This window comes from Drosophila bipectinata, unplaced genomic scaffold, assembly GCF_030179905.1.
Source record: "Drosophila bipectinata strain 14024-0381.07 unplaced genomic scaffold, DbipHiC1v2 scaffold_301, whole genome shotgun sequence".
Lineage (NCBI taxonomy): Eukaryota > Metazoa > Arthropoda > Insecta > Diptera > Drosophilidae > Drosophila > Drosophila bipectinata.
Genome location: NW_027222955.1, coordinates 1 through 22,206, shown reverse-complemented (window position 1 = coordinate 22,206; position 22,206 = coordinate 1). Strand labels below are relative to the sequence as shown.

The window sequence follows — 22,206 nt, the reverse complement described above, 5'->3', positions numbered from 1 at the left end:
TGTATTTTGAGATATTTTAGCTATGTCGATATCGAACTATCAATATATCGATATTCTTAAAGTTTTCAGAATTTTAAGATGCAACCTGCTTAAGGATATAAACTATTTCATTGTATTTTAACAGAGTTCTTAATTTTACATTTACTTCAAACATAAAATTAATAATCCGTCTGACTATCTGGACCATAAAAGGACTTCGATAACTTTGATAAGAAAAGTAAGTCAAAATCAGATGGCATATAAATAGATCAAGGTCAGGTTTCAGGAAGCTATTTTTATATATAATAAAGAATAATACAAAACCGTATTTAAATACTTTTATTTATTTGAAAAATGCGTTTTTATAAACTGGGTTCGGTTGCTTTCCTCACCCTTTTTTAATTCACTATTAAAAGGATTAAAAAAGTATGATTTCAATGGCGAAATATTAAGTTCCATGTCTAAAAGAGAAGGATATAATTAATTAATCGAAAAATTTAAAAAATATTATTAAAACCTCACCTATACTGGGATCAGCCCATTCCATTGCCATATTGTGAAGAATGAACAGAGCTGTAATGGTTTGCTTGGCCGAACCATGAGATCCAATTATTTCAGTTCCCAGGATGCCGAACCGATTTATGAGTAAGTTCAGACATTTCCATGCCGAGGCATATGTGACTGAATGGGAATGGTTATAGAGTTCCTCGGACTGCGTTCTTGGAAATTGCACTGGAGTAAAGAGTGACGAAGAGCATCGAACCGTCTCGTTTCCCAAAAGGATACGGCCACGAAACTCGTTTTGTTCAAATCGATCTTTTATTTTTGACTGTGCACACATTTCCATGTCGGAACCTAAGGTGTTTTCCTCGATCAATCGGACATCTAGATCTCGTACCTTGTGTGCTGAATCACAAACTATTTGAAGATGAAGATGTTCGCTTGTGTTGAGTGGAATATCCTCAAACAAATCCTCATAATCGTTAGGAACAGAGTTTCCCGGCCGAAATCTCACGGTTGTCTGAAGCAAAGCACCAATCACCTGCGGCATATTAGCAACTCCTTGAAATGAACACATGATTCGTTCTTTTTCTGAGAGAGTAGCCGGCATTCTGATATAGCGCGAGGCTTTCGACGACAAAACTGAAGCTACTCGACGAGTGATTTTTCCCAAGGTACGCAAGCTAACGCCATGAGCCATTGCAGTCAACTGAGGGTGCTAAAAAGGAACAAAACATTTTATGATTATATGGAATTTCAAATTATGGGGGCTTTCGCGCCAAACATTTTGTTGTACATACACAAACTTTTCCAATTGGACAAAACTTACTTCTGTTCCCCCCCACAACCGGATTGCGGATAAAATTTGTAGATCTATTGGCACTTGCTCCTTCTTCAGAGGTTCGTAATAATCAATTTCCAGATCATCTCGCACAATTTCAATTATTCGGCGCAAATTTTCCTTTGTATACCGATATTTAATGCGAAACTGATTTTCATTCAAATCAGTTAACGGATTGAACCGTGCTTGCCTTTTTCTCACTCTAGCGACCTTTCTAGCTTTGCCCTTGCCGCTCAAGAATCTTCGAAAGTCGGCAAAGTATTCCAAATCTTTTAAAGACCGGTCAAAGGTTTGTAAGTCCCTCATATCTGTAAGTTTTGTTGTCTTTACAGATTAGAGATGGATAAGCGTCGATGGAATTATCGATAAATTCCAAAAAGATTTGAATATATATTAGGGCGCTTGCAACGACTTCTTATTCGATTACAATCATGTTATAGCTAAAGATTTTTATAGAAATAAATAAAAAATTGATTTATAAAATAGATATATATTAAAGAAGCCTTCTTCAGTAGGTTGTATAGGGTAGTTATTAGTTAAATAGTACAGAATATATTTAAAACCAATATTCTAAACTCCCATTCTAGGCTGCTAGAAACGCTTAAATAAGAAACTAAAAGTATTCCAAGATATAAACCTTATATTAAAATTTATTTTTATGATAAAATGTTTTTTTCATTTCTTTCAATTGGTGGTATTATTTTCTCTGAGTTCATCGCGGTCACTCTGCAAAACATTCAATTCGCGGTCAGTGTGGCAACATTCAATTCGACCGCCATTCTCTTTTAAAGCTCTTCCTTTCCGAGTGTTTCGCTGAAAATCAAAGTGAAAATTATGGCCGAAGATCAAGGACGTGGGCGCAGGCGTCCACTTGAGGATGATGGACCATCAACTTCCCGTGAGGCACGAGAGGAGCCGGTAGGTGACGATTTTCTAATAAAGTTTTGAAATCTTACTGTTGCAAAGGTGAATAAACCTATAGCTTTTTCATTATTTTTGAAAGCATTTTCTTAAAGCGGCTGCGTAAGTTCCGTTAGAATGCAAGCGTTAAAGCCTTCTTTGTGTGGGTGCTTCAGACAATTCTATACTGAAATAAACAAAAATTGGCGTCAAATTTCTGAAATCGTTTGTTTTTTTGAGAAAAAAAGCACATCTTTAAGCTTGTACTTGAAGAAACCATTTTAGCAAACATTGTATTTTAGAAACAAAGAGCGAGAGGGAAGTATGTGTGCTTGGGCGCGAAGCATGGCATCTCGAATATCTGCTGCGCAAGCAACTTTTTAGGAAGCAGAGGAATATATTTCTTGGTCCGCCGTCTTTAATTTACGATTTTATATGCCTATGTTTGTATGTATGTATTCTTTATGTGAAAAGGAACGTAAAAAAAATATCGGGTCGGAAATTGGTAAATAATAACAGAATATTTTTTTTTTGTACATATGTACATATATACTACGCACACTTATGTATGTACACTTTTGAACAATCCTAGGACTTAAAAAAAGGGCCCAAAGTTTCTAGTTAATAGCTCCTATGGAAGCTATTATAGCTCTTCCTTCGAAACGAAATCGCACGCAAACATGCCCCCGTGTATGTGAATGTGTGACACGCATACATACAAAGAAAAATCCAAGCGCAGACCAACATTCTTCGTCGTGCTCCTTTCAGAGACAGAGACAGAAAAAGAAAGGCATTCAATGAGAATATGAGCGTAAGATGAACGAATGATGAGCGAAGGAAAGAGAGTAAGAACTCGCTCTGCGGCCTGCTGGGGCCTGTCGCAAGAAATTTTTGTCTATATGCTGTATGGTTAGTGATGATACCCTGTATTCATGCTCTATACTCCATATTTCAATATACTCTTCTATTCTAACAATCCGTTATACGAAAGATAAAAAATATTTCATTAAATTTGTTGTTTATTTTCTAAATAGCGTGCCAAAATATTCAAGGGGCCAACCGATCCCCGTAGAGGAGATCCACGGGCTGCACCCGAGGATAAGCCGCCATCGGAAGCTGGATCGTCTGGACATGTAAAACGTGAAGGAGCTGGACCCACCGATCGCCGTGATCGCTATGACATTGTGGCCACTCGTCCGGCGGATGTGGTCTCGAAGAAGGGCTCCGATGGAGTCCCCATCCGACTGCAGTCGAACTTCTTCCGACTCAAGACCGTGCCGGAGTGGCGAATCGTTCACTACCATGTGGAGTTCGAGCCACCTATTGAAAATGTTCGCGTACGAATGGGTATATTATCCGACCAATCGAATTTCTTGGGGCAAGGGTATCTGTTCGATGGAATGCAGCTGTTCTCGGCCCGAAAGTATCCACAGGATGTGACGGTGTTGCGGGTACAGTCGAAGCTCGGCACCGAATACACTATTACGATCAAGTTTGTGGGATACATATCGACATCAGAGACGCGGTTCCTACAAGTTCTCAATCTCATACTGCGTCGATCAATGAAAGGTCTCAAGCTAGAGTTAGTTGGCCGCAATCTGTTCGATCCACATGCCAAGGTACTAGATACATTTTTGTGTATAGGAACTATCTTTATAAAATAATGTTAATATCGATTTAGATTCCCATTCGAGAGTTCCAAATGGAGCTATGGCCTGGATACGAGACTTCCATTCGCCAGCACGAAAAGGACATCCTTTTGTGCACCGAAATCACTCACAAAGTAATGCGTACGGAAACTGTCTATGAAATCTTGAAGCGGTGCTCCCAAAACCCTTCCCGTCATCAGGACGATTTCCGTATGAATGTGCTGGATATGGTCGTACTGACGGACTATAATAACAAGACATACCGCATCAATGATGTCGACTTTGGTCAAACACCCAAGTCCACCTTCAGCTGCAAGGGAAAGGATATTAGCTTTGTGGAGTACTACTTGACTGTAAGTCGAAAATGCTTCCCAAACCTATTTGGACAAAGTTTGGATAAATTATTTATATATTTTAGAGATACAACATTCGCATCAGGGACCAGAACCAGCCGCTGCTTATATCGAAGAGCCGGGATAAGGCCCAGAAAGCAAACGCTAGTGAAATAGTGGTTCTCATTCCTGAACTGTGCCGAGTGACTGGCCTCACAGACAGCATGCGTTCTGACTTTAAGTAAGATTGTATCCATACTGACATGGTATTGGAATAAAATATTTAAACCATTTCCCAGATTGATGCGTGCCATGTCGGAACATACCCGAATGAATCCCGATCGTCGCATCGACCGGCTACGTCGTTTTAATAGTCGTTTGCAAACCACTTCTGAAAGCGTCAAAGTTCTGAAAGATTGGAACATGAATCTTGACCAGAATCTCATTGAGGTTGCTGGTCGTATCATTTCACCGCAAAAAATTGTGTTCAACAATCAAAAGTATGTCGGCTTTATGGTAATTGTACTCTTTGATTAAGAGTCATGTATTTTAGGGTTTCTGCTGGGGAAACTGCTGACTGGACGCGATACTTCCGGGACCAGCGTATGCTTACCACTCCGAGTGATGGTATCGATCGCTGGGCAGTCATTGCTCCGGAACGCAACTCCTATGATCTAAGGAACTTGATGGAAAGTCTGTTCCGAGCTGCCAGCGGAATGGGTCTGCGTATCAGGACCCCCCAGGAGTAAGATAGTGTAATCTGGTTATATTGACATTGTTTCATGGTAATTTTTTCTTCAGAATGAAAATATATGACGATCGCACGGCAACATACATACGAGCCATGGATGACTGCTCTCGAATGGATCCAAAGCTAATCCTTTGCCTGGTTCCTAATAATAATGCTGACAGGTTGGGAATATCTTTATATATTTTTATTAGAACTCAAAAAATCTCTTATATATTGCAGATACTCGGCCATTAAGAAGCGTGGCTATGTAGATAGAGCCGTTCCCACCCAAGTGGTCACGATTAAAACTGCCAAGAATCGCGGTTTGATGAGCATTGCCACCAAGATAGCCATTCAGATCAACTGCAAGCTGGGATATACACCCTGGATGGTGGAAGTGCCCCTTTCGGGCTTAATGACCCTGGGATTCGACATTGCCAAAAGCACTCGCGATCGCAAGAGGGCTTACGGGGCATTGGTGGCATCCATGGATCTGCAGCAAAACTCCACCTACTTCAGCACGGTCTCGGAGTGCAGTGCCTTCGACACCCTGGGCAATAATCTTTGGCCGATGATTGCAAAGGCTCTCCGCCAATACCAACGAGAACATCAAAAGCTTCCAACTCGCATTATTTTCTATCGTGACGGTGTGAGCCCGGGATCACTGAAGCAGCTTTTTGAATTCGAAGTAAAGGACATTGTGGAGAAGCTCGATGCGGAGTACAAGCGCGCCAACTGCGGACCACCGATGCTGGCCTACGTTGTGGTCACCAAGTCGATGAACACCCGCTTCTTCAACAACGGCCGAAACCCCCCGCCGGGCACTGTTGTCGATGACATTGTCACGCTCCCGGAACGCTATGATTTCTATTTGGTGTCGCAGCAGGTTCGTCAGGGCTCAGTGTCGCCCACCTCCTACAACGTGCTCTATAGCAACATTCGTCTCAGTCCCGACCAAATCCAAAAGTTGACCTACAAAATGTGCCATTTGTACTACAACTGGTCGGGCACTACCCGTGTTCCGGCCGTCTGCCAGTATGCCAAGAAGCTGGCCACCCTTGTGGGCACCAACTTACACGCCATTCCGCAAAACGCCTTGGAGAAGAAGTTCTATTACCTATAATTAAATACTCTCGTACTAGTTTAAGATAAAGTTAACCCTTCTTTTTAAGTTAAAGAAGAACAAGTTTCATTTTACGTTGAAAAGAATGTAATTTTTTGCTTTCCTTCTATCTCATTTACTTACTAAACCATTTTGTTTATTAAAAACAAAAATATTAATCTGAAAAGAAACGAGTGGGTTTAATTTTTGGAGTACAATTATTTTATTGTTTATATTAAATATTATACTTTTTGTAAAGAAATACATGCAACCATGTATGGATTTGTGAAATGCACCTTATAGTCATTATAGGCATTTCGATCTCTCGGGAATAATCATAGCTGGTTGAGTATATTGAAATGCTACTACGGCTGCGTATAATTTTTTAATTTTATATATTATTGTATTTACAAAATTCTAAAGTTTCGTTTTGGATAAATGTGTGTTGTATTAATCGTATCGATTGCAAGTAGGGGGGGTTTAGGATTGAGTTTAGTAATAATATCGAATATTTATAATATAATATCCAAACACCGACTACTATGATACAGAAGCCCTAGAGCTTTACTTAGAGCTAGACTCCGAAAGAATTGATAAAACGCGGTGCTAATGCTGGGTGCTGGTCCTGGTTCTATCCATCCATTATCAATCCTCTTGGAGCATCATCTAGGCTTCAAAATTCAAATGCGTTTACTATAGCGATTACTTTAACGATAATTACTCGTCCTGGTGTGTATGTATTTACAATTCAATTAATTTGTTGTTTTGATTTTAGATATATGTATAATATTTAGGAATTAGTTTAGGTTTATTATATTATAATGAAGGGTGGTGGTAGAAAAGCTTTGGTGCTTTTGTGTAATCCAATTTTATACCACTCCTGGTTTAGACCATCGTATGGATTAATTCTCTTTGGAATTATTTTTTCTTTTTATTTTTTAGAATTATTTCCGGCTTTAGCGAGTTCATCAGGGATCAAGCCGATGTCTCGTTGGGCTCCATCCACCCCTCGCTGTCGTCATCGCTGTCCGAGTCCTCGGACTCGGATAGTTCTATTGCCACCCGCCTGGCCAAGATCGAGGCTACATCCAGCGGTGCCGTATTGCGTTCAAATTCTTTCTGTTCCGACTTTTCCACCTTTCGCAGGGTAATGCCTTTAAAATAATACATGTTTTAATATCAAGATTTATCATCTGGGTAGGTAGTTGTTACTTACCATCTCGAATGGCCTTCATCAAGTCGTTGCGTGGGTCATGGAATGGAGGCAATAGCTTCTTAGCAGCCACAATATGCGGTACACCGTTCTGCTGACCTGGCATTTCGCCATTGGCCAGGGATTTGGGTAGAATCTGGTGTGGCCGCATGGTGTGCTGGTTGTTACTACCACCGCCCATTCCATCCTCGACTGGCGGCGGCGGTGGCGGCGGGGGTGGTGCAGCATTTGGAGGCGACATTTTTGGTGAGTGCTGTTGGGAAACATAAATTTATTAATTTCCATGAATCTGGCGAGGAGTCATGAGTTACGAACCTGATCTGGCACTGGAGGCGGGGGCGGCAAGTCGCTAAGGGAGTTCAACTGGTTGCCTCCCATTCCCATTCCCATGTTGTTGAATGTATTGCTTAGCTGCGTCATAACCATGTCGTTGGCGCTCTGAACATTGTTCGGAGTCATCTGCGGAGATCCAGCTCGCGATGTACTGTTCGCCCGGCCCAGCAGCTTGGCCGCAATGTGTCCGCTGTTGGCGCCATTCATAACGGACATGGGCGACATGGCGTCCGGTACCGGCGGAGGCGGTGGCAAGGCGTCCCGGCTGGTCGACATACTCCTTCCACGGGTCGGAGTATTGGCATTCGAGGCTGTGGGTGTGCCTCCACCGCTACCGTTCGATGGAGGTGCCGGCGGCGGTTGCGAGGGACGCGGCTTGTTGCGCGACGGGGTGCCCGGGCCGTAAATCGGCTCCGGTGACATAACCCCCTGCCCCGTCTGACCGTACAGGGAGTGGGATTGGTACAACCCGGCGTCGTACATCTGCTGCTGGTGCTGCATATGCATCGGCTGGCCTCCACCCATTCCATTGGCGCCGAACGAGGGCGCATACTGGCTGCCCATCTGTGGGTTGACCTGGTCGTAGGTGCTACTATCGATCTGCTCCGACTGGTAGCTGTGACGCAATTCGATCGAGTTGGGACGCGGTGGGCGTGTGTCGTATACTCCCATATCTAGAAGGGTGGACGAGATGAGAGTTAGAATCGCACCTTATAAGCCTATTCTTCATACAGGACACACATCTCATTTAAAAACACGCCAATTATTGTGTAATTACACTTTTAAACTAAATTAGGACATGTAATTACAAGCAATTGAGACTTTCTGTGCAGACGAGACTCCATTTTTAGGCCAATTAGTCAGATAATTTAGTAAAAAAAAAACAAAAACCGATTGGAAATTTTTTCAAGACTCTGCTCTGCGCACAGAAATGAATTTTGAGAATTGGAGAAAGTATCAGAGGATAAGATGTGGCGACAGAAAGGAATTAGTAAAGCTCTAGAGTGAGGTGTACGATATTGTAAAGACGGAGAACTACAACAGAAAGGTATTTAGGATCCTAAACAAAAATTGGCAACTCAATGACGAATCGCGCGGTTAGCCAATGAATTCCAAAAATTACCATCAAAGTTCATCCAGAATTCATTGGTTTTACATACATACATACATAGTTAATATAGTTAACAAAAAAAAATAGGATTGCTAGTAAATATATATGTATATATATATAGTATATATAGAAGAATAGAAGCGTGTGAAATAACACTTATAGTCAGAGTTACTGAGGCTTGCTTAAAGGTGTGAAGATGTCTAACCTGCAATCGCAACGGCGGTTTGCTTTGTGACATTACTGTTATTCTCCAAATGCGAAAGCATATTATAAGGCTTTACTGTATCTGTAAATGAGATGATTATGCGTGTTTGATCCATACAAGATTACCGATCTAATTACAATAACTAAAATAAGTCAATAAATAAACGGCATGCAATCAAAACTAAGCAGTGAGTAGTCTTTGGACATGATCGGGAGTCGATTCTAATCAGAGTTCTTTCGAAAAATACTTAAAGTATTATAATAAATCTTTCTTTTAAGATAGTTCCTTCTCTGACTAATGATTATGGAGGTTAATGCTTAAGTAACAGCAACAAGGCGTAATAATACATCGTTCTGGGACGCTTTGGAGTGAAGTAGAAGTAAAAGTAAATGGACATGGAATGGACATGGGAGATCGATCGGCTGGTAGGTAATGCATGTCACATGGGCCCATCATCGTACCTACGTCATTAACATTACCGACAACTTGGTGGTGGGCATCGGTGTCAGACTCGCTCACAGTTTGTATTTTGACTAGCTGAACTACACGAGCAGACAGTACATAATTCATAATTAAATAGATTCCATTTATCAAATGCTAAACAAGTGCAAATATTCAGTGCGTGGTAAGAGCTTTCCAATTTCAAAATCTATTCATCAATTGGCTTCGCACTGAGTACTTGGATTCATTCTATATTTTAGATTGTTGAAATAGATAGACACTTTATAGATTACAGATACTATCCATATCTGAAATATTTCAACAATTCTTCTAGCTAGATTTGAAGTCTGTCCTATGTACTCACTTCCGTAGCCGGCTTCCTCGTTGACCATGGAATTCGGTGTCCGGTATATAACATTGTTGGGCATCAAGGTCTCGCCGTGCACCAGGACGAGCTGACGCTGTTTCTCGCGCGTATTGTGGGGCTGTCTTATTTTGGTCTTTTGCTTCTTGTTGCTACGCCCAGCAGCACCTCCGGCTCCGCCATCCTGCCGTGGTCGATTCATCTTCTTGCCCTTGTCGTGCATCACCCGTTCGGTGTCCTTGAGCATTTCCTGACGCCACAGCTCAAAGAAGTAATTGGGATCGGTGTAGAACTTGAGACCGTCCTTGCCATCGTCCCGATACACATTCAGCTTGTCCAGCGGCGGCGGCTTGTCGCACTGGGCGTATGTTTCCAGCATCGGTGCTGGCATGGTGGCGCGCGAGAAGATCTGCTGATCGAACACCTTGGCCGACTTGAAGGCCTTCTTGCGCGTGATGTCCGTCAGGGGTACCTCCTCCACAGTACTATCCAGCTGGGTGACCTTGATGGCTAGCCGATCGATGCGGGCCTGCAAGGAGTTGGCCCGATCCCCGATATTGGCGACATCGCGGGCCAGCTCTCCGAACACATCCTCAGCGTGCTTTGACAAAGAGGATAACTGGCGAATGATGTTCGTAAGGGTGGTGTTGGTCACCGTCTCCAGCTCCACGGACTGCAGCTCATCCTGCTGGTAGACGGAGCGGGCCACATGTACGGGCTCTATCGATCGCTTCGGCAGTGGCATGGTCGGGCGCAATAGACAATTAACTCCAACTTTACCACTGAATTAGTGTGTCCTCATTGACTAAAATGAACAAAAATATACAAAATTATAAATTGAATTAATTTTTTATGACTTTTCTTTTATTGGAATTTAAATTAAATTAATTATTTTCAAAGAACTAAGACTTAATTGTCAATTTTAAGTTATAGTTTTTGTTTATTTATTATAACCCATTAATAGGACCCTTCTAATTGGCTAAAACACAGGCTTCATTCAAGACTCGATGTGCATTTTTTTTATCTTGAAATATTTTGTGATATGCGCGGCTTATGTGTTTGCCGTCTGGACCACACCCCATGGTCCCATGGATATACGTATATTCACTGTTTGGTGATAAGAGCGCTACGCCCAAATCCCACCCCCTTCAAGATTCATTCACAGTCCGAGGCGAGATAAGTCGATAAAGTGGCCGCTTCAGTGGCTTTATCGCTCAAAGACTTCACTTTACGTGGTGGCACCTACATACGCCAAGTACGCGTACACATCGCGGCCCCCACCAACGCAAATTAGATATTCAGGGTGCCAAGCAAGAGCCGAGCTGCCCGTTTTGTGGGGCACACACGAAGGTGCGCTTGCCCCTCTATGTGTGTATGTGGCTCTTATTACTAATTTTCACGCGATTCTCTGCGTTTGCAGTCGGGCCTTTGCAACTAAATGGCAATAATACACAGATTTTTTCTGCAAGCACTTTCTATTCCTGACTTTATTGCATTGCTCATTCACTCACCGCCCGTCACACTTCTCGTTTCACGCCAGTCACAACAAAAAACATTAATCAGCCACTTCCGCTGCCGATGGTCGCTGTTAGATCGGTTCCCGTTCCGACGAAAAACTCTAATTAGCCGATTCGGGGCTTGAAAAATGCAAATATTTGCTCGTTTTTGTGGAAACTTAGATTTCCACACCTTTGTTGTATATTTATATCGAAATATCGATGTTTTCACCTAAATATTATATCGTAGTATTTTTTTTCAGCTAAATTCTGGTATTTTTCATTTGGTCTTTCTAAGTCTACATCCGTTTTTCAACACTGTTTTTCGATGCAACTACTACCAAAGTGCGCTAAATTTAAATTCTTCCACATTTATGCAACTATATTATTCATTTTCTTTAGAATTGTAAAGCTTCTACTTATATCTAACTAATGCCATTTTGCAAATGTTTTCCGGGGGTCAACAACTTTATGTTTGGCTCGAAGTGGAAATTTTGTGCATTTTATCGATATATCTAGGAGCTATCCATACAAAATGGGTAAAATAATTTTATTTGAAACGATTATCTTTTAAAAATAAGACTGATGATTTATCTTATTTATTATTAAATTATATGTCTTATACTGTTTGATTTTATATGTTTCAGCAGAGTACCTCTAAAAAAATACTAAAAAATACACAGATACTTTTCGATAACTTCTTATCCAGCCCTGGCCAATGCATAACATCTCTGTTTCATAGCACATTAGGTATGGTTTTACACATTTCGCTTATTTTTCTCTTTTATAATTTGAAGTGATTGCAGAAACGATACGGAAAAATGGCGAGTTTGGCTACTAAGGGATCAGGACTTGTAAACAGTAAGTTTCTCCAAACGAAAACTAACTTGTTTTTGATTTGCCATTTCGCATACTGATCAAAAATTATGTAATATTTTTTTGCAGGGCTTCTTACACAGGCCAGGCCACAGCTGGATGTGTTCCTGAAGTACGCCAAGGTGGAGCTTACGCCCCCAACGCCAGCCGACATTCCGGCCATCCGTCAGGGACTTGGCAACATCATCAAGGGAGCCAAGACCGGTGCCTACAAGAACCTCACCGTTCGCGAGGCCTGGCTTAACACCTTGGTGACCGCTGAGGTCATTTTCTGGTTCTACATTGGCGAGTGCATCGGCAAACGCCACATTGTGGGATACAATGTCTAAATTTACTATAGTCTATGCTTGGCAGTTTTTGGAATGATTGAAAAAATCTTAATTGTGAACATTTCGACACTGAATAAAGTGGAATAATACGATAGTATTTAAATAGTGTTTCCTCTGCAAGATAACCAAACCAGGTAAACAAAGTAGTTATTCGAATGCCCTTTATTTAAAAGCAGAATACAAATTTCTATAATTATCGTAGTTTCTGGCTCGCAGTGGGTTAAGATGTTGGGAGAGATGATAACAATCATCAGCAAACTCGCAATCGTTTGCTTTTTGCGCTTTAAAATATTAATAAAGAATCTAAACTTGTTTTTATCAATCACGATAGTTACTCATAAGTGCTTGGTGATAATTTCTAGCGGTGTAGCACTATCATTATCTTGCATTATAGTGTTTATAGCTTATTAAAGCATTATTGTTATTTTATTGGTGAGCTTTCAGATTGGAATACCGGGCTTATGTTTTTTTCTTATTGAACCATTGTTTAAATGTTTTAGTTGAAAAATCAATCGTAATTATGTTATTTAGCATTACAATTTGTGAAAATGGAGTTATTTAAACAAGATCGTAAAATGAATTCACGCATAAACGGCCTTTGCTTTTAAGTGCTGGAAAACGCGAAAAATGTCTGTAAACAAACACCTGTGGAAATAATGGCCTACAGCGAGAGGCTGCAATCGCAGAACCTCGTGCACCTGCTCCAGAATCGAGAATCAGGCTTCCTTGCTCCCGGAACTTCTGCCAGCAGGACCCCCCAGTTTGCCCACGAGCGAAAGTTCTACAAGTGCATCACTCCCTGCTTGACCATTGATTCCATTTCGATTCCGCAAGTTTACCTGCGGAAGTTTACACCAGATGGCAGCAAGTTACTGGCTTTCTCGCAGGATCAGCGCAGCCTGCATATTTACAAGTACAAGGGCTTCGGCTCGGCGGCGGTGGGAGAGTTGATCCGGGAAGCGAATGTGGGCACTGGAGAATGCTTCAAGAGCCAGGAAAGCAACGTACAGAACCAGATCTTCGACCGATTGTTCGCCACAAAGGATGCCACTGTCCTGCGTCTCTGTCAGGGCGAAAGCGGACGGTATTATCTGCACCGGGAGTTCAGCGTGTTCCTGGAGAACGGCCGTTACGTTCTACTGGCTGCAATGTCCGTCTTGAGAAACGCCCTGCCCACCATGTCTTACATCCTCTACCCGGATTTGTTTGACAAACTAGACGCCTACTCTTACGTGTTCTTCGTGGTCGACCTGGAACAGGGTTGTGTCACCCACAGACTCTTCTTGTCGCAGGACTCCATAGTGATAGCCCATAACCATGGCATCTCGGTGTTTGGTTCTACAATTGCAATCATGTCCAGGCTGCATCAGTGCATCTATGTTTACGAGCTAGTGGAGGGTCGTTTGGTTGAACAGGAGACGATTGGTCCCCGGCCGAGAGACTTCATCGAGAATGCGTCCATGGATGTTGGCAACCTGGACGCTACAACGGTTATGCCAATTACTCACATTAAACAAAGGGTCCTAAGCTTTCTGTACCGCCAAATTTATGGGGAGAGTCCTTCAGCGAGGCAGAAGCTGCAAGATTTTTACAAGATCTTTGAATTTGTTAGTTTGTCTCTTAGTTTATTTTCTAATCTAATTATTTCCTCCCTCAGGTGGAATACATGATTATGGAAAGGATGCAATTGGTGAACAAGGAACTCCTCCTGTTGCGCTACGAAGAACGCCAAAAAGACAGCGATGTTATGCCTCTGACACCAACTCCTCGCCGCTTGTATGTTTTTTACAATATAGCCAGCGAGGAGGTGGTGGGGGTCTACCATGATGATTCCGTTGACTTGCTGCAGATCATACTCCAATTTTACGACCAGATGAGCAATGTTCGATCCATGCAAACAGGAGATGCTCCCTCCCTGCCGCTGCACTTTTTTCTCAAGCAAAACTTTGCAGATGCCAGCGAATCCATACCATTCATCCGGCATGCAGCATTGCGCTTCAATCCAAGTGTTCCTGTCAGCTCCCAGAGCCTATCCCCATCGCCGTATCTTCAGTTCAACGACTTCAGCTACGATGACCGGCACATATCGCCCCTAGAGCGTCCAAATCCCTGTTCCACTGAACCCATTGTATTTAGAGATCGGATGACGAAGAGTGTAAAGTTTCGGCTTTACGCCAAGGCGCGTCGACCAACCAACGCACTGTCACCCCGGGAGTTATGCGCCTTTATTTGGCACCCATTCGAGCCCTTTGTGCTCAGCATCCAGAAGTGTATGAATAGTTACGCATACCATGTACATTTGTATAATCACAGCACGGTGGTAGAACAGACGAGTAACTGAAATAAAAGCGCACTGTGATTTGTAAATACATTCCAACTAGATTCTAGACTAGACCAACAGGTGTTGGTCTATATTATAGACCTATAATATTGAGGATTAGTTGAGGGATTAGGATAATATGTATATATTTTTATTTTATTTGAAATATTTTGTCGAAAACGGATACAAGTTACACATGAAACTAGTTTCTTATTTATGTTCTGTGGTGTCCATCCTCATTGTACTCCTTATTGACTTTAAGGGAGTGATTAATGACACTTGAGGCTGGTGGCGGATATGCTGGAGGTTGTCCAGCTCCGGCATTGGGCTGCTGTGGTTGTGACGGATTAGAAGGCGCGTTGGCATTCCAAGGTTGGCTGGGATTCTGTTGGCTCGGGTTTCCCGGCTGGGACGGGTAACCGCCTGGCTGACCTGGATAGCCTTGAGGGGCCTGGGGTGGGTAGCCGGGCATCGGTGGCGGTGGTGGGGGAGGCTGCATGTAGGGATTATACGGATAGGGGTTATATCCAGGCGGCGGGTATTGCGGCATAATCTGATTGTAGGCGTAAGGATTATACGGATATGGGTAGGTATAAGGGCCATAGCCGTATGGAGCAGGGTAGGCGGGGTTGTTGTATTTATGTCCTTTGCCCTTGTGCTTGTGCTCGCCACTGCTGCTGCTACTGTCGCTATCACTGTCGGCCCGAGCCACCCCACAGCACTGCCATCCCACCACCAGGAGTAGTAAAATCACAAAAAATTGCCTCATTTCGAAAACGGAGACGTTCGTATAACCTGAGATCTCAGATCTGACTAAACGTTGGTCATGAGAGTACCTTGCTCATCCATCCAGACCAAAAAGTAGGCGCGTGTTTATTTTTTTTGATAAGTGGACAAAACGTATAGATCACAATAAGTGCGGCCTGGTTCGAAGTACTAATTCCCTTTCTTACTATAATCTTTATATTAAATATATGTTCTTATATTATCGCGATGAATATATTTTATTGAATGAATTAAAATCATAAAATTACAAAATAGAGTTCCACTAGTGTATTTGTATTCTCAAGATGATGAAACCTTGTCGGAACCACAGCATTCTAGTTGGGGGTCACTTGGTTATCATTTAGACCGTTTACGGAAATGAAAAAAAATAAAAATAAAAACATTTTCTAAAACTTTTCAAAATAAAGTCGACTCTAAAATGCCCCTTCTTTTAAATATAATTCTTAAATTTCTATTAAAATTAATAAACCTTTTAAATATATTATACATTCTTGTACCTTTTTAGAATAGATTTTTTTTGTAAGTAAACCTTGTTATCATATGCAAAGTCAATAATCCGGATGCTGCTCTTGTACCCCAAAACGTCAGCTTATATAAATAATACGTACATAGCTTTATGTACTCTCTAATGAAAACAGACGGTGTCTAGATTATTAATAACAATTTAGTGATTACGTTTGGGAAATACCCTATATACAATTTGGGACAATTGGTTTATTTTGGAGCATGCCTTGAGTGAATCTTGTTTGCCTCGAGGGTTACTTCAAAAATTTCTTACCTCAAATTCAAACATTCTGTACGAACGTATCAAACTATCTAAATCCAATTTCATTCTGAAATTTTCCAAATCCAATATCTTTATTCTAAAAATATATAGAATTATTTTAATAAATTTTGTTACTTTATTAGTTATCTCCGCTTTTGGTGGCCTTGAGACGATTATCTTTGACCATTTTACGCCACTCCAACCATTTGGCCAACTCGGGCTGGTCGCTGCCATTACCCTGTTGCTCCAGCTGCATGTAGTAAGCTTCGCGCAGGATTTTGAAGGCTTGAATGCTATAATACGGCTGTTGCGTTACCGGATCGAAGTAGCGGGCTGGCAGTCTAGTGATCGGACAAATACCATTGCTGGCTTTTGGTAAGATTTTTGGGCGGAATATGCTCTGGAACACTTTATCGTTAAAATCATTATCGACAGTAACAAAAGTCCTCTCGCACTTCGCGGTGGTTCTTTTATCATTTTTGTGTCGTTTGGAACACCACCACGCGTAGGTTTTCGTAGCACTGGCATAGTCAGTGAATGGTATCGTATTGTTGGCCCAGTAAAGGTCCGCTTTGTGGGACGGGTTTTCTTCTTTTCCAATTCCATTTTTTGGAATTTTTCTAAAATGGAACAGACATGTATAAGATAGATATATTTTTTAGTTTTTTAAGATACCCACCCAGTGACTTGATGTTCTCTTCCTCTGTGATTTTGGCCTCTTCCAGCAGCTCCTCTTGAGTGGGCATATAGTCCTCGACCCGCACCTTCTTCTTTTTACGTTTGCGAGCATCGTCCATTTCCTTGAGGCGGATTTTTGTGGCCTGTGTCTTGATCGCTGTCGATGTGCGAATTGATTTTCGGCCAGAGTCGAGGACAGTGAAACGAGGAAGTACCCGTCGCTTGACGACGCCACCACCGCCACGTTTTTTGTGAAGAGCCGGCGTAGGCTTTGTTTCTTTCTTGGCCATTGGCTTGGTTTCCTGCAAAAATCATTTCATGTTTAGAGTTCTTAAAATATAATTACAGAGGCTCTACCTTGTAGGCCTTTGTGTTGACACCGCCGCGCTTTCTCTTCTTTTCGGGAGCCTCCTCCTGGTCGGAAATGGGCTCATCCTGTTCATCGATACTGAAGTCCGAGTCCACCACATCCTCCTCTTCGTCTTTTTGTCTGAAGATGGTATTTAACAACGTTAATATGGGAAATTTTCAATTAAAATCAAAGACCTACTCGTATTCCTTGTCTTCCTCTTCGTCCTGAAACCCGCCATATGAGGTTTTGTAGAAATCGTCCTCCTCTTCCTCGTCTAGTAGTTTTGCTATCTTATTGCCAGCATTATTGCGGCGGGAACGAGAAGCAGCCATGTTTTAATGTTATTTTTAGGGACTAATTAAATATTTTTGTTATTTTCAGAGAGTTTACGAATGTAAACAAGCCGCATTAGTATAATTCATCTGGCAACGCTGTCCTACGGTCAACTCCCCAGATAGTTTCAATTGTCCATGATTACTGCAGCCCTAGTTTTTAAAATTTTTATAAAAAATTGAACTCTATTTAGTCTTCTAAATAGTTTATTTATTATTTTATTTTTTGTTAATTTCTTGATAGAAAACTGTAAATTGTATAACATAAATTAAGAATAGTTTGAGACACTTAGGATAGGACGACACAGGGCGACTCGAGCAAAACGAGTTGGAGGCGTATGATTCAAAACGGAGGATACAAAAAGTTTGGCCACTCTAAATGCGTATTTATTCGTGCCGGCAGACCCTGATTTGCTTAATTTAATTTAATTTCATTTATTAAACAATTGCAATCATCATGTCGGAGCAATGGGAAGTAGTAACCAAGTCGCGTAAACAAAAAAACCTGGATAAAAAGGTAGTAGCCCACACAGAGAAGAAGCGGCTTGCAGCCCAATTGCCCAAACTGGAGGAACTGTGTAAGATTTTAGGCTGAGTGCATCTAAGCCGATTGCCATTAATCCAACCAACTGCCATTCTAGTGCCAACTCATCGAGCGCAGTTATTCAGCTCTAGCAACAATAATAACTACAAGTCCTCTTCACCGGCTAAATCCAGTTCTAGTGGCTCATCGTCGTCGAAAACTAAATCACCGGTAAAGAAAAACACTGCAAAAAATGCGGGCACTGCAGGTGCAGCTGGCGCTAAAAAGCCCACGTCGACAAAGCCAAAAACTCTGGAGCAGGCTCTTAAGAACATCACACCGGATGATTTTTCTGCTCAAGTGGAGCAGGTCAAACTCAGTTGTCCCGATTCCGAGCTTCGTTGGTTAAGTCATGTGAGTTAAATTGATAAAATAATTACATTTTAAGCTAATAATCGTCTATATTCCTGCAAAGATTACACTATTCTTCAATGGAGCCCTGTCCTACGAGTGCGATCCCATATTCTCCGCCGATCGACTCAATATCCCAGTAACCTGGCCAGTCCGTCCCTCAAGTTTCTGATTGTGGAGTTCCTTGGCAGCGTGGGGGAAACAAATCTCGCATACTTCTACCATTCTTTGATGGACAGTATGGCTACGGAACTGAACAACAATCAGACAGTGATTGGGTACAAACTGCTGCTACAATTGATTGGCCAAAACTGGCCTGAAATTTGCTCCAAGTACCTGGCTAAGACTGCACTTTTGCGGAACTCCTACCAAAATCGTAGCAATATTTGCCTAAGCATCTTGTGGGCTGTTGGACAGGGCGGTTATCAGTCGTTGAATGAGGGTGTGCGTGTTTGGCAAAACCTTATGCTGCCTAATCTGGAACTGAAGCAGTATTCCAAGTTCGTTGTTGAATACATCGAGAAAGTACTGAAGGAGTCGTCGGCAAGAAAAAAGGAGGATCCGTTGCTGTTAAATCAGCAAGAATTCTTCGCCGCCTATAACGCTCTGAACGCCACGTACATTAATCTGCCCAAGGAGCAACAACAAAGTCTGAAACGCAGTGCTAGTGGATTGCTGGTAAGTTTTAGATAAGATTATACTCAAATGATTTGTATCTTTTTAAATATCACGATTTTATTTCCAGCAAAGTTATATCAATAGCCCCGTAAAGCATGCCAATATTTTTCTGACATTATTTCGCGATATAAGCGCTACCTCTAAGCATAACAACGAGATCGAAGGCTGTATTAGCTGTCTGCTAAGTAGTGGGAGGGACGACTGCCTCCGAGTGTGGCGCATGAACTACAAAAAGCAACAGGTGCCGAGTCTTTTGCTTTTAAAAGCTATAAGTACGTAAAGATCTTCCCTTCTTATAATGGTTTAAAAGCCTAATAATCTTGATTCATTTTGCAGATGACAATTGGTCCGGTTCCACCAAGGAATTAGCATCATCTTCAGCTTACCACTCATTCCTACAAGACTTGCACAACCTGAACGAAGAATTGGAGGGCAGCAAACGAAAAGACAGCAGTTTAGACAGCCTGAAAGAAGTACTGGAGGTAAGTACTGAACCGTATAATTATTTTTTTTTAATATTTTAATTTGAGCCATTATTTAAAATATAATTTCAAATTAGAATCTGGTTTGTCCGTTTATATATCCCGGGCTTATTTGTCAAGCTTGGTCACACTAATGTCTGATTATTTTTGTGTTGGCATAGTATTGTGCTAGTAATTCAGTCTGGTCACATTGCTTCAGTGAAAAGAAAAACTAAGGTATAAAATTTTTGAATTGGAATTTCGAAGCGAATAATTTACTGAAAACGGTACCAAAAAGACTGAAGCGGGCTTAAGCTAAAACTAAAGGTGTTAGTAAATTCATGGAAGCAGACAAATAATTAAAGTTCTTCACGGCAATAAGAAAGTTCAGATGGGGACGCAAAGCCAACGCGTCAGAAGCCGACCCAACTTGATTGCTGGCCGGCATTCGCCTCAAAATTTCTCTCTCTCTCAACTGGCTTTTCATCTCTGGTTCAGCTTATTTTCTGTGCGCATAAATTAATGGTCCGCACCTTAATTATCGTGCAGTTACTGTGCAAAGTGCGCTTCGTTTTGGAGCCCTAGGTGTGCTCGTCATCTTTAACGGTTGTGTCTGTATGCGTGTCTGTGCGTATGTATGTGTGTTAGCTGCAGTTTTCCCATAGCGTTGCCATGCGGGCCACCGTCCAGCCGTCCATCCGTCCATCCGTCCAATTGCCGCTAAATTTCTTCGACCGGACGTGTTGCTTTCGAAAAAATAAAGATTAGAAGGCATCCATCGGCATCTCGGGATCATATATTAGTGTGTACTTTTATCAGTTAACATACGACTCCGGTATTATCAGCCATCGCGGCCCGCGCCCCAATTCGATGATCTGGCTGGCCGCCGGCGCTGCTAGTCTCGGCGTCACTTCTTCTCTTATTGACTGATGTGTTCCAGCTGCGATTGGCCGCCTCCCTTTCTCCACCACCCTGCTGCCCTGCCGTCTCCGTCTCATTCTCTCCCGTTTTTGATTATGCGCACACCACCACCGCCCTCTTTTCACTCTTAATGCAATTTTGGCATTTTTCTTGCCAGCCAAAAACACGCATTATTGCCACGATAGCGAATCGAAAGTCCAAACAAGAACCACCAAACCTTCATAAGCCAAAGAAGAAGCAGAGAGAGAACGAAAGCAGCAACCGCGGCATCGGCAGCGGCACCAGCAGCAGAAGAGCTCCCAATTTAGGTTGCTTTCAACACGTGGCATGTCCACAGTGACCCTGATTTTCTTCTTTCTCCCTTCGGCATTGGATTGCCTTTCTTTCTTGCGTTTCAAAACGCACAAAAGAATTTTAAAGTTCGTTTAGGCCATAGTTCATTCAACTTGTTAGCTTTCCAGCTAGTTGTCTAGCAGCTTTTATAAAAAAAAAATATAAAATATAGTTTTTATTGTGAGCTTAGTTTCTTTTTCCGGCAATTTTTAATTATGTTTTTATTATATATCCATACGTGAAATATTTTGTTGAATCTATTGAAAGCGCACGAATACGTGTTTTAATTACTGCCATTTGCGATTTCTTAGGTCATCGCGCTCTTATCCGTTCAAAAAGTATTCGCAATCTTCGTACTTTTCCTTTTGAAAGCTTGAGTTGAAAGCTTCGCAAAGCCCGCTTCAGTCAGTCTCATAAAAACAATAATTAATTAAATATCTTTCGTGAACAGCTGAGGCATATCTCAAATACTCTTTGCTAATCGAAACTAACTGAAATTAAAGTAGAAAATGGCTCAGGTTAAACCGAAAAGTAACAAACAGGGTGGCAAACCAGCTCCCGCTACCAAGAAGGTAAACACAAAAAAAAATAAATATAAAAAATAGGTAAAAACGAAATGATAACAATGACAATTTTTCTACCCCTACTTTAAAGAGCGTCCAGGAGAAGAGCAGTGCTCAACAGAAGAAGAACAAACAGAATGCGGCGGCACAGAAAAAGAAGTGCGGATGCTGCAAATGGACGCTGGGCAGCCTCTTTATCGTGGCCTTGATCGCCGGTGCTCTGTACTACGACACGGAGACCAACGGCAAGGGCGTATTCGAGAAATCGGCCACCGGTAAGGTGCTGAAGAACGCTGGAGTTCTGCCTCATGTGGAAAAAACTTGGTACACGGTCATGGGTGCTGGTGCTCGTGGCTACAAGTGGGCGGAGGTGAATGTGCCGCCGTATGCCGAGCCCGTGGTTAAGACCAGCGTCGATCTGTGGAAGCTATCGCGGAATGCCGCCTGCAACATCTTCCAGAACGGCAAGGGATACTTCAGTGCCAAGTGGCCCGTGGTGGCCAAGTTTGTGAGTATTTTTTTACGGCAAGAGGAGATGAGGTCATTGGATGTCGCAGATGCGCAAACCAGTTTTGACTTAATCTTGGGTACTGTTGGTTCTATTGTTAAGATGTTCTGTTTCTTTTAGGTTGACCAATACGTGCCGAATCTGTCTGGAAAGATTGAAGCCTTCGCTGCGG

At 42.1% G+C, this 22,206-nt stretch overlaps 7 protein-coding genes, 1 long non-coding RNA gene and 1 pseudogene across 11 annotated transcripts; 4 read left to right on the top strand and 5 right to left on the bottom strand.

The window, feature by feature from the left end:
- Window positions 1-312: 312 nt before the first annotated feature.
- On the bottom strand, window positions 313-1,675 carry LOC108126722 (putative nuclease HARBI1). The gene is made up of 3 exons (XM_017243396.3): window positions 1,310-1,675; window positions 502-1,198; window positions 313-440 (listed from the first exon to the last, which is right to left on the bottom strand). The coding sequence occupies exons 1-3, from the start codon at window positions 1,625-1,627 to the stop codon at window positions 319-321; spliced, it is 1,137 nt and encodes a 378-aa protein (XP_017098885.3). The 5' UTR covers window positions 1,628-1,675; the 3' UTR covers window positions 313-318.
- A 346-nt stretch (window positions 1,676-2,021) lies between these two features.
- LOC138927543 (uncharacterized) lies at window positions 2,022-2,742 on the bottom strand. The gene is made up of 3 exons (XR_011444009.1): window positions 2,473-2,742; window positions 2,278-2,408; window positions 2,022-2,134 (listed from the first exon to the last, which is right to left on the bottom strand). It is a non-coding gene; the product is annotated as an uncharacterized lncRNA (long non-coding RNA).
- Window positions 2,100-6,119, top strand: LOC138927542 (protein piwi-like). Its single transcript, XM_070282801.1, has 8 exons — window positions 2,100-2,239; window positions 3,256-3,840; window positions 3,903-4,223; window positions 4,289-4,443; window positions 4,502-4,702; window positions 4,756-4,947; window positions 5,004-5,114; window positions 5,173-6,119. Exons 1-8 carry the CDS (start codon window positions 2,156-2,158, stop codon window positions 6,053-6,055), a joined length of 2,532 nt encoding a protein of 843 aa, XP_070138902.1. The 5' UTR covers window positions 2,100-2,155; the 3' UTR covers window positions 6,056-6,119.
- A 114-nt stretch (window positions 6,120-6,233) lies between these two features.
- On the bottom strand, window positions 6,234-11,420 carry SCAR (wiskott-Aldrich syndrome protein family member 3 SCAR). Of its 4 annotated transcripts, none has more exons than XM_017243617.3 (6): window positions 11,213-11,419; window positions 9,702-10,506; window positions 8,897-8,977; window positions 7,563-8,254; window positions 7,251-7,500; window positions 6,234-7,188 (listed from the first exon to the last, which is right to left on the bottom strand). In XM_017243617.3, the coding sequence occupies exons 2-6, from the start codon at window positions 10,444-10,446 to the stop codon at window positions 7,010-7,012; spliced, it is 1,947 nt and encodes a 648-aa protein (XP_017099106.3). In that variant the 5' UTR covers window positions 10,447-10,506; window positions 11,213-11,419; the 3' UTR covers window positions 6,234-7,009. The 4 variants fall into 4 exon arrangements, with proteins under 4 accessions (XP_017099106.3, XP_070138892.1, XP_017099107.3 ...); XM_070282791.1 differs by lacking the exon at window positions 11,213-11,419 and adding an exon at window positions 11,092-11,108; XM_017243618.3 differs by lacking the exon at window positions 8,897-8,977.
- Window positions 11,421-11,852: 432 nt separating this feature from the next.
- LOC138927536 (ATP synthase subunit g, mitochondrial-like) lies at window positions 11,853-12,499 on the top strand. Its single transcript, XM_070282793.1, has 3 exons — window positions 11,853-11,947; window positions 12,004-12,058; window positions 12,143-12,499. The coding sequence occupies exons 2-3, from the start codon at window positions 12,019-12,021 to the stop codon at window positions 12,400-12,402; spliced, it is 300 nt and encodes a 99-aa protein (XP_070138894.1). The 5' UTR covers window positions 11,853-11,947; window positions 12,004-12,018; the 3' UTR covers window positions 12,403-12,499.
- A 508-nt stretch (window positions 12,500-13,007) lies between these two features.
- On the top strand, window positions 13,008-14,761 carry LOC108126827 (de-etiolated protein 1 abo). Its single transcript, XM_043212632.2, has 2 exons — window positions 13,008-14,009; window positions 14,060-14,761. Exons 1-2 carry the CDS (start codon window positions 13,059-13,061, stop codon window positions 14,741-14,743), a joined length of 1,635 nt encoding a protein of 544 aa, XP_043068567.2. The 5' UTR covers window positions 13,008-13,058; the 3' UTR covers window positions 14,744-14,761.
- Window positions 14,762-14,851: 90 nt separating this feature from the next.
- Window positions 14,852-15,580, bottom strand: LOC108126829 (calcium-binding protein P). Its single transcript, XM_017243557.3, has one exon. It carries the CDS (start codon window positions 15,489-15,491, stop codon window positions 14,937-14,939), a length of 555 nt encoding a protein of 184 aa, XP_017099046.3. The 5' UTR covers window positions 15,492-15,580; the 3' UTR covers window positions 14,852-14,936.
- Window positions 15,581-16,413: 833 nt separating this feature from the next.
- Window positions 16,414-17,691, bottom strand: LOC138927539 (vacuolar protein sorting-associated protein 72 homolog; annotated as a pseudogene).
- A 211-nt stretch (window positions 17,692-17,902) lies between these two features.
- Window positions 17,903-22,202, top strand: LOC138927533 (transmembrane protein 214-A-like; the record flags this gene model as incomplete). The annotated part of the gene is given in 8 exon segments (XM_070282789.1): window positions 17,903-18,214; window positions 18,278-18,573; window positions 18,635-18,686; window positions 18,689-19,248; window positions 19,316-19,520; window positions 19,585-19,730; window positions 21,618-22,034; window positions 22,155-22,202. Coding segments are annotated over 8 exon segments (1,845 nt in total), but the record flags the coding sequence as incomplete, so codon positions are not given.
- Window positions 22,203-22,206: the final 4 nt, after the last annotated feature.

Coding starts and splice junctions, on each gene's coding strand:
- LOC138927542 (XM_070282801.1), top strand. CDS start 2,156: ATGGCCGAAGATCAAGGACGTGGGCGCAGGCGTCCACTTGAGGATGAT. Junction 2,240..3,255: donor GTGAGGCACGAGAGGAGCCG/GTAGGTGACGAT, acceptor TTTTCTAAATAG/CGTGCCAAAATATTCAAGGG. Junction 5,115..5,172: donor CCTAATAATAATGCTGACAG/GTTGGGAATATC, acceptor TATATATTGCAG/ATACTCGGCCATTAAGAAGC.
- LOC108126829 (XM_017243557.3), bottom strand. CDS start 15,491: ATGAGGCAATTTTTTGTGATTTTACTACTCCTGGTGGTGGGATGGCAG.
- LOC108126827 (XM_043212632.2), top strand. CDS start 13,059: ATGGCCTACAGCGAGAGGCTGCAATCGCAGAACCTCGTGCACCTGCTC. Junction 14,010..14,059: donor TTTACAAGATCTTTGAATTT/GTTAGTTTGTCT, acceptor TTCCTCCCTCAG/GTGGAATACATGATTATGGA.
- LOC108126722 (XM_017243396.3), bottom strand. CDS start 1,627: ATGAGGGACTTACAAACCTTTGACCGGTCTTTAAAAGATTTGGAATAC. Junction 1,199..1,309: donor GGTTGTGGGGGGGAACAGAA/GTAAGTTTTGTC, acceptor GTTCCTTTTTAG/CACCCTCAGTTGACTGCAAT. Junction 441..501: donor ATGGGCTGATCCCAGTATAG/GTGAGGTTTTAA, acceptor CTTCTCTTTTAG/ACATGGAACTTAATATTTCG.
- LOC138927536 (XM_070282793.1), top strand. CDS start 12,019: ATGGCGAGTTTGGCTACTAAGGGATCAGGACTTGTAAACA. Junction 12,059..12,142: donor GGGATCAGGACTTGTAAACA/GTAAGTTTCTCC, acceptor ATTTTTTTGCAG/GGCTTCTTACACAGGCCAGG.
- SCAR (XM_017243617.3), bottom strand. CDS start 10,446: ATGCCACTGCCGAAGCGATCGATAGAGCCCGTACATGTGGCCCGCTCC. Junction 8,255..8,896: donor AACCGCCGTTGCGATTGCAG/GTTAGACATCTT, acceptor CCACCCTTCTAG/ATATGGGAGTATACGACACA. Junction 7,501..7,562: donor CGCCTCCAGTGCCAGATCAG/GTTCGTAACTCA, acceptor GTTTCCCAACAG/CACTCACCAAAAATGTCGCC.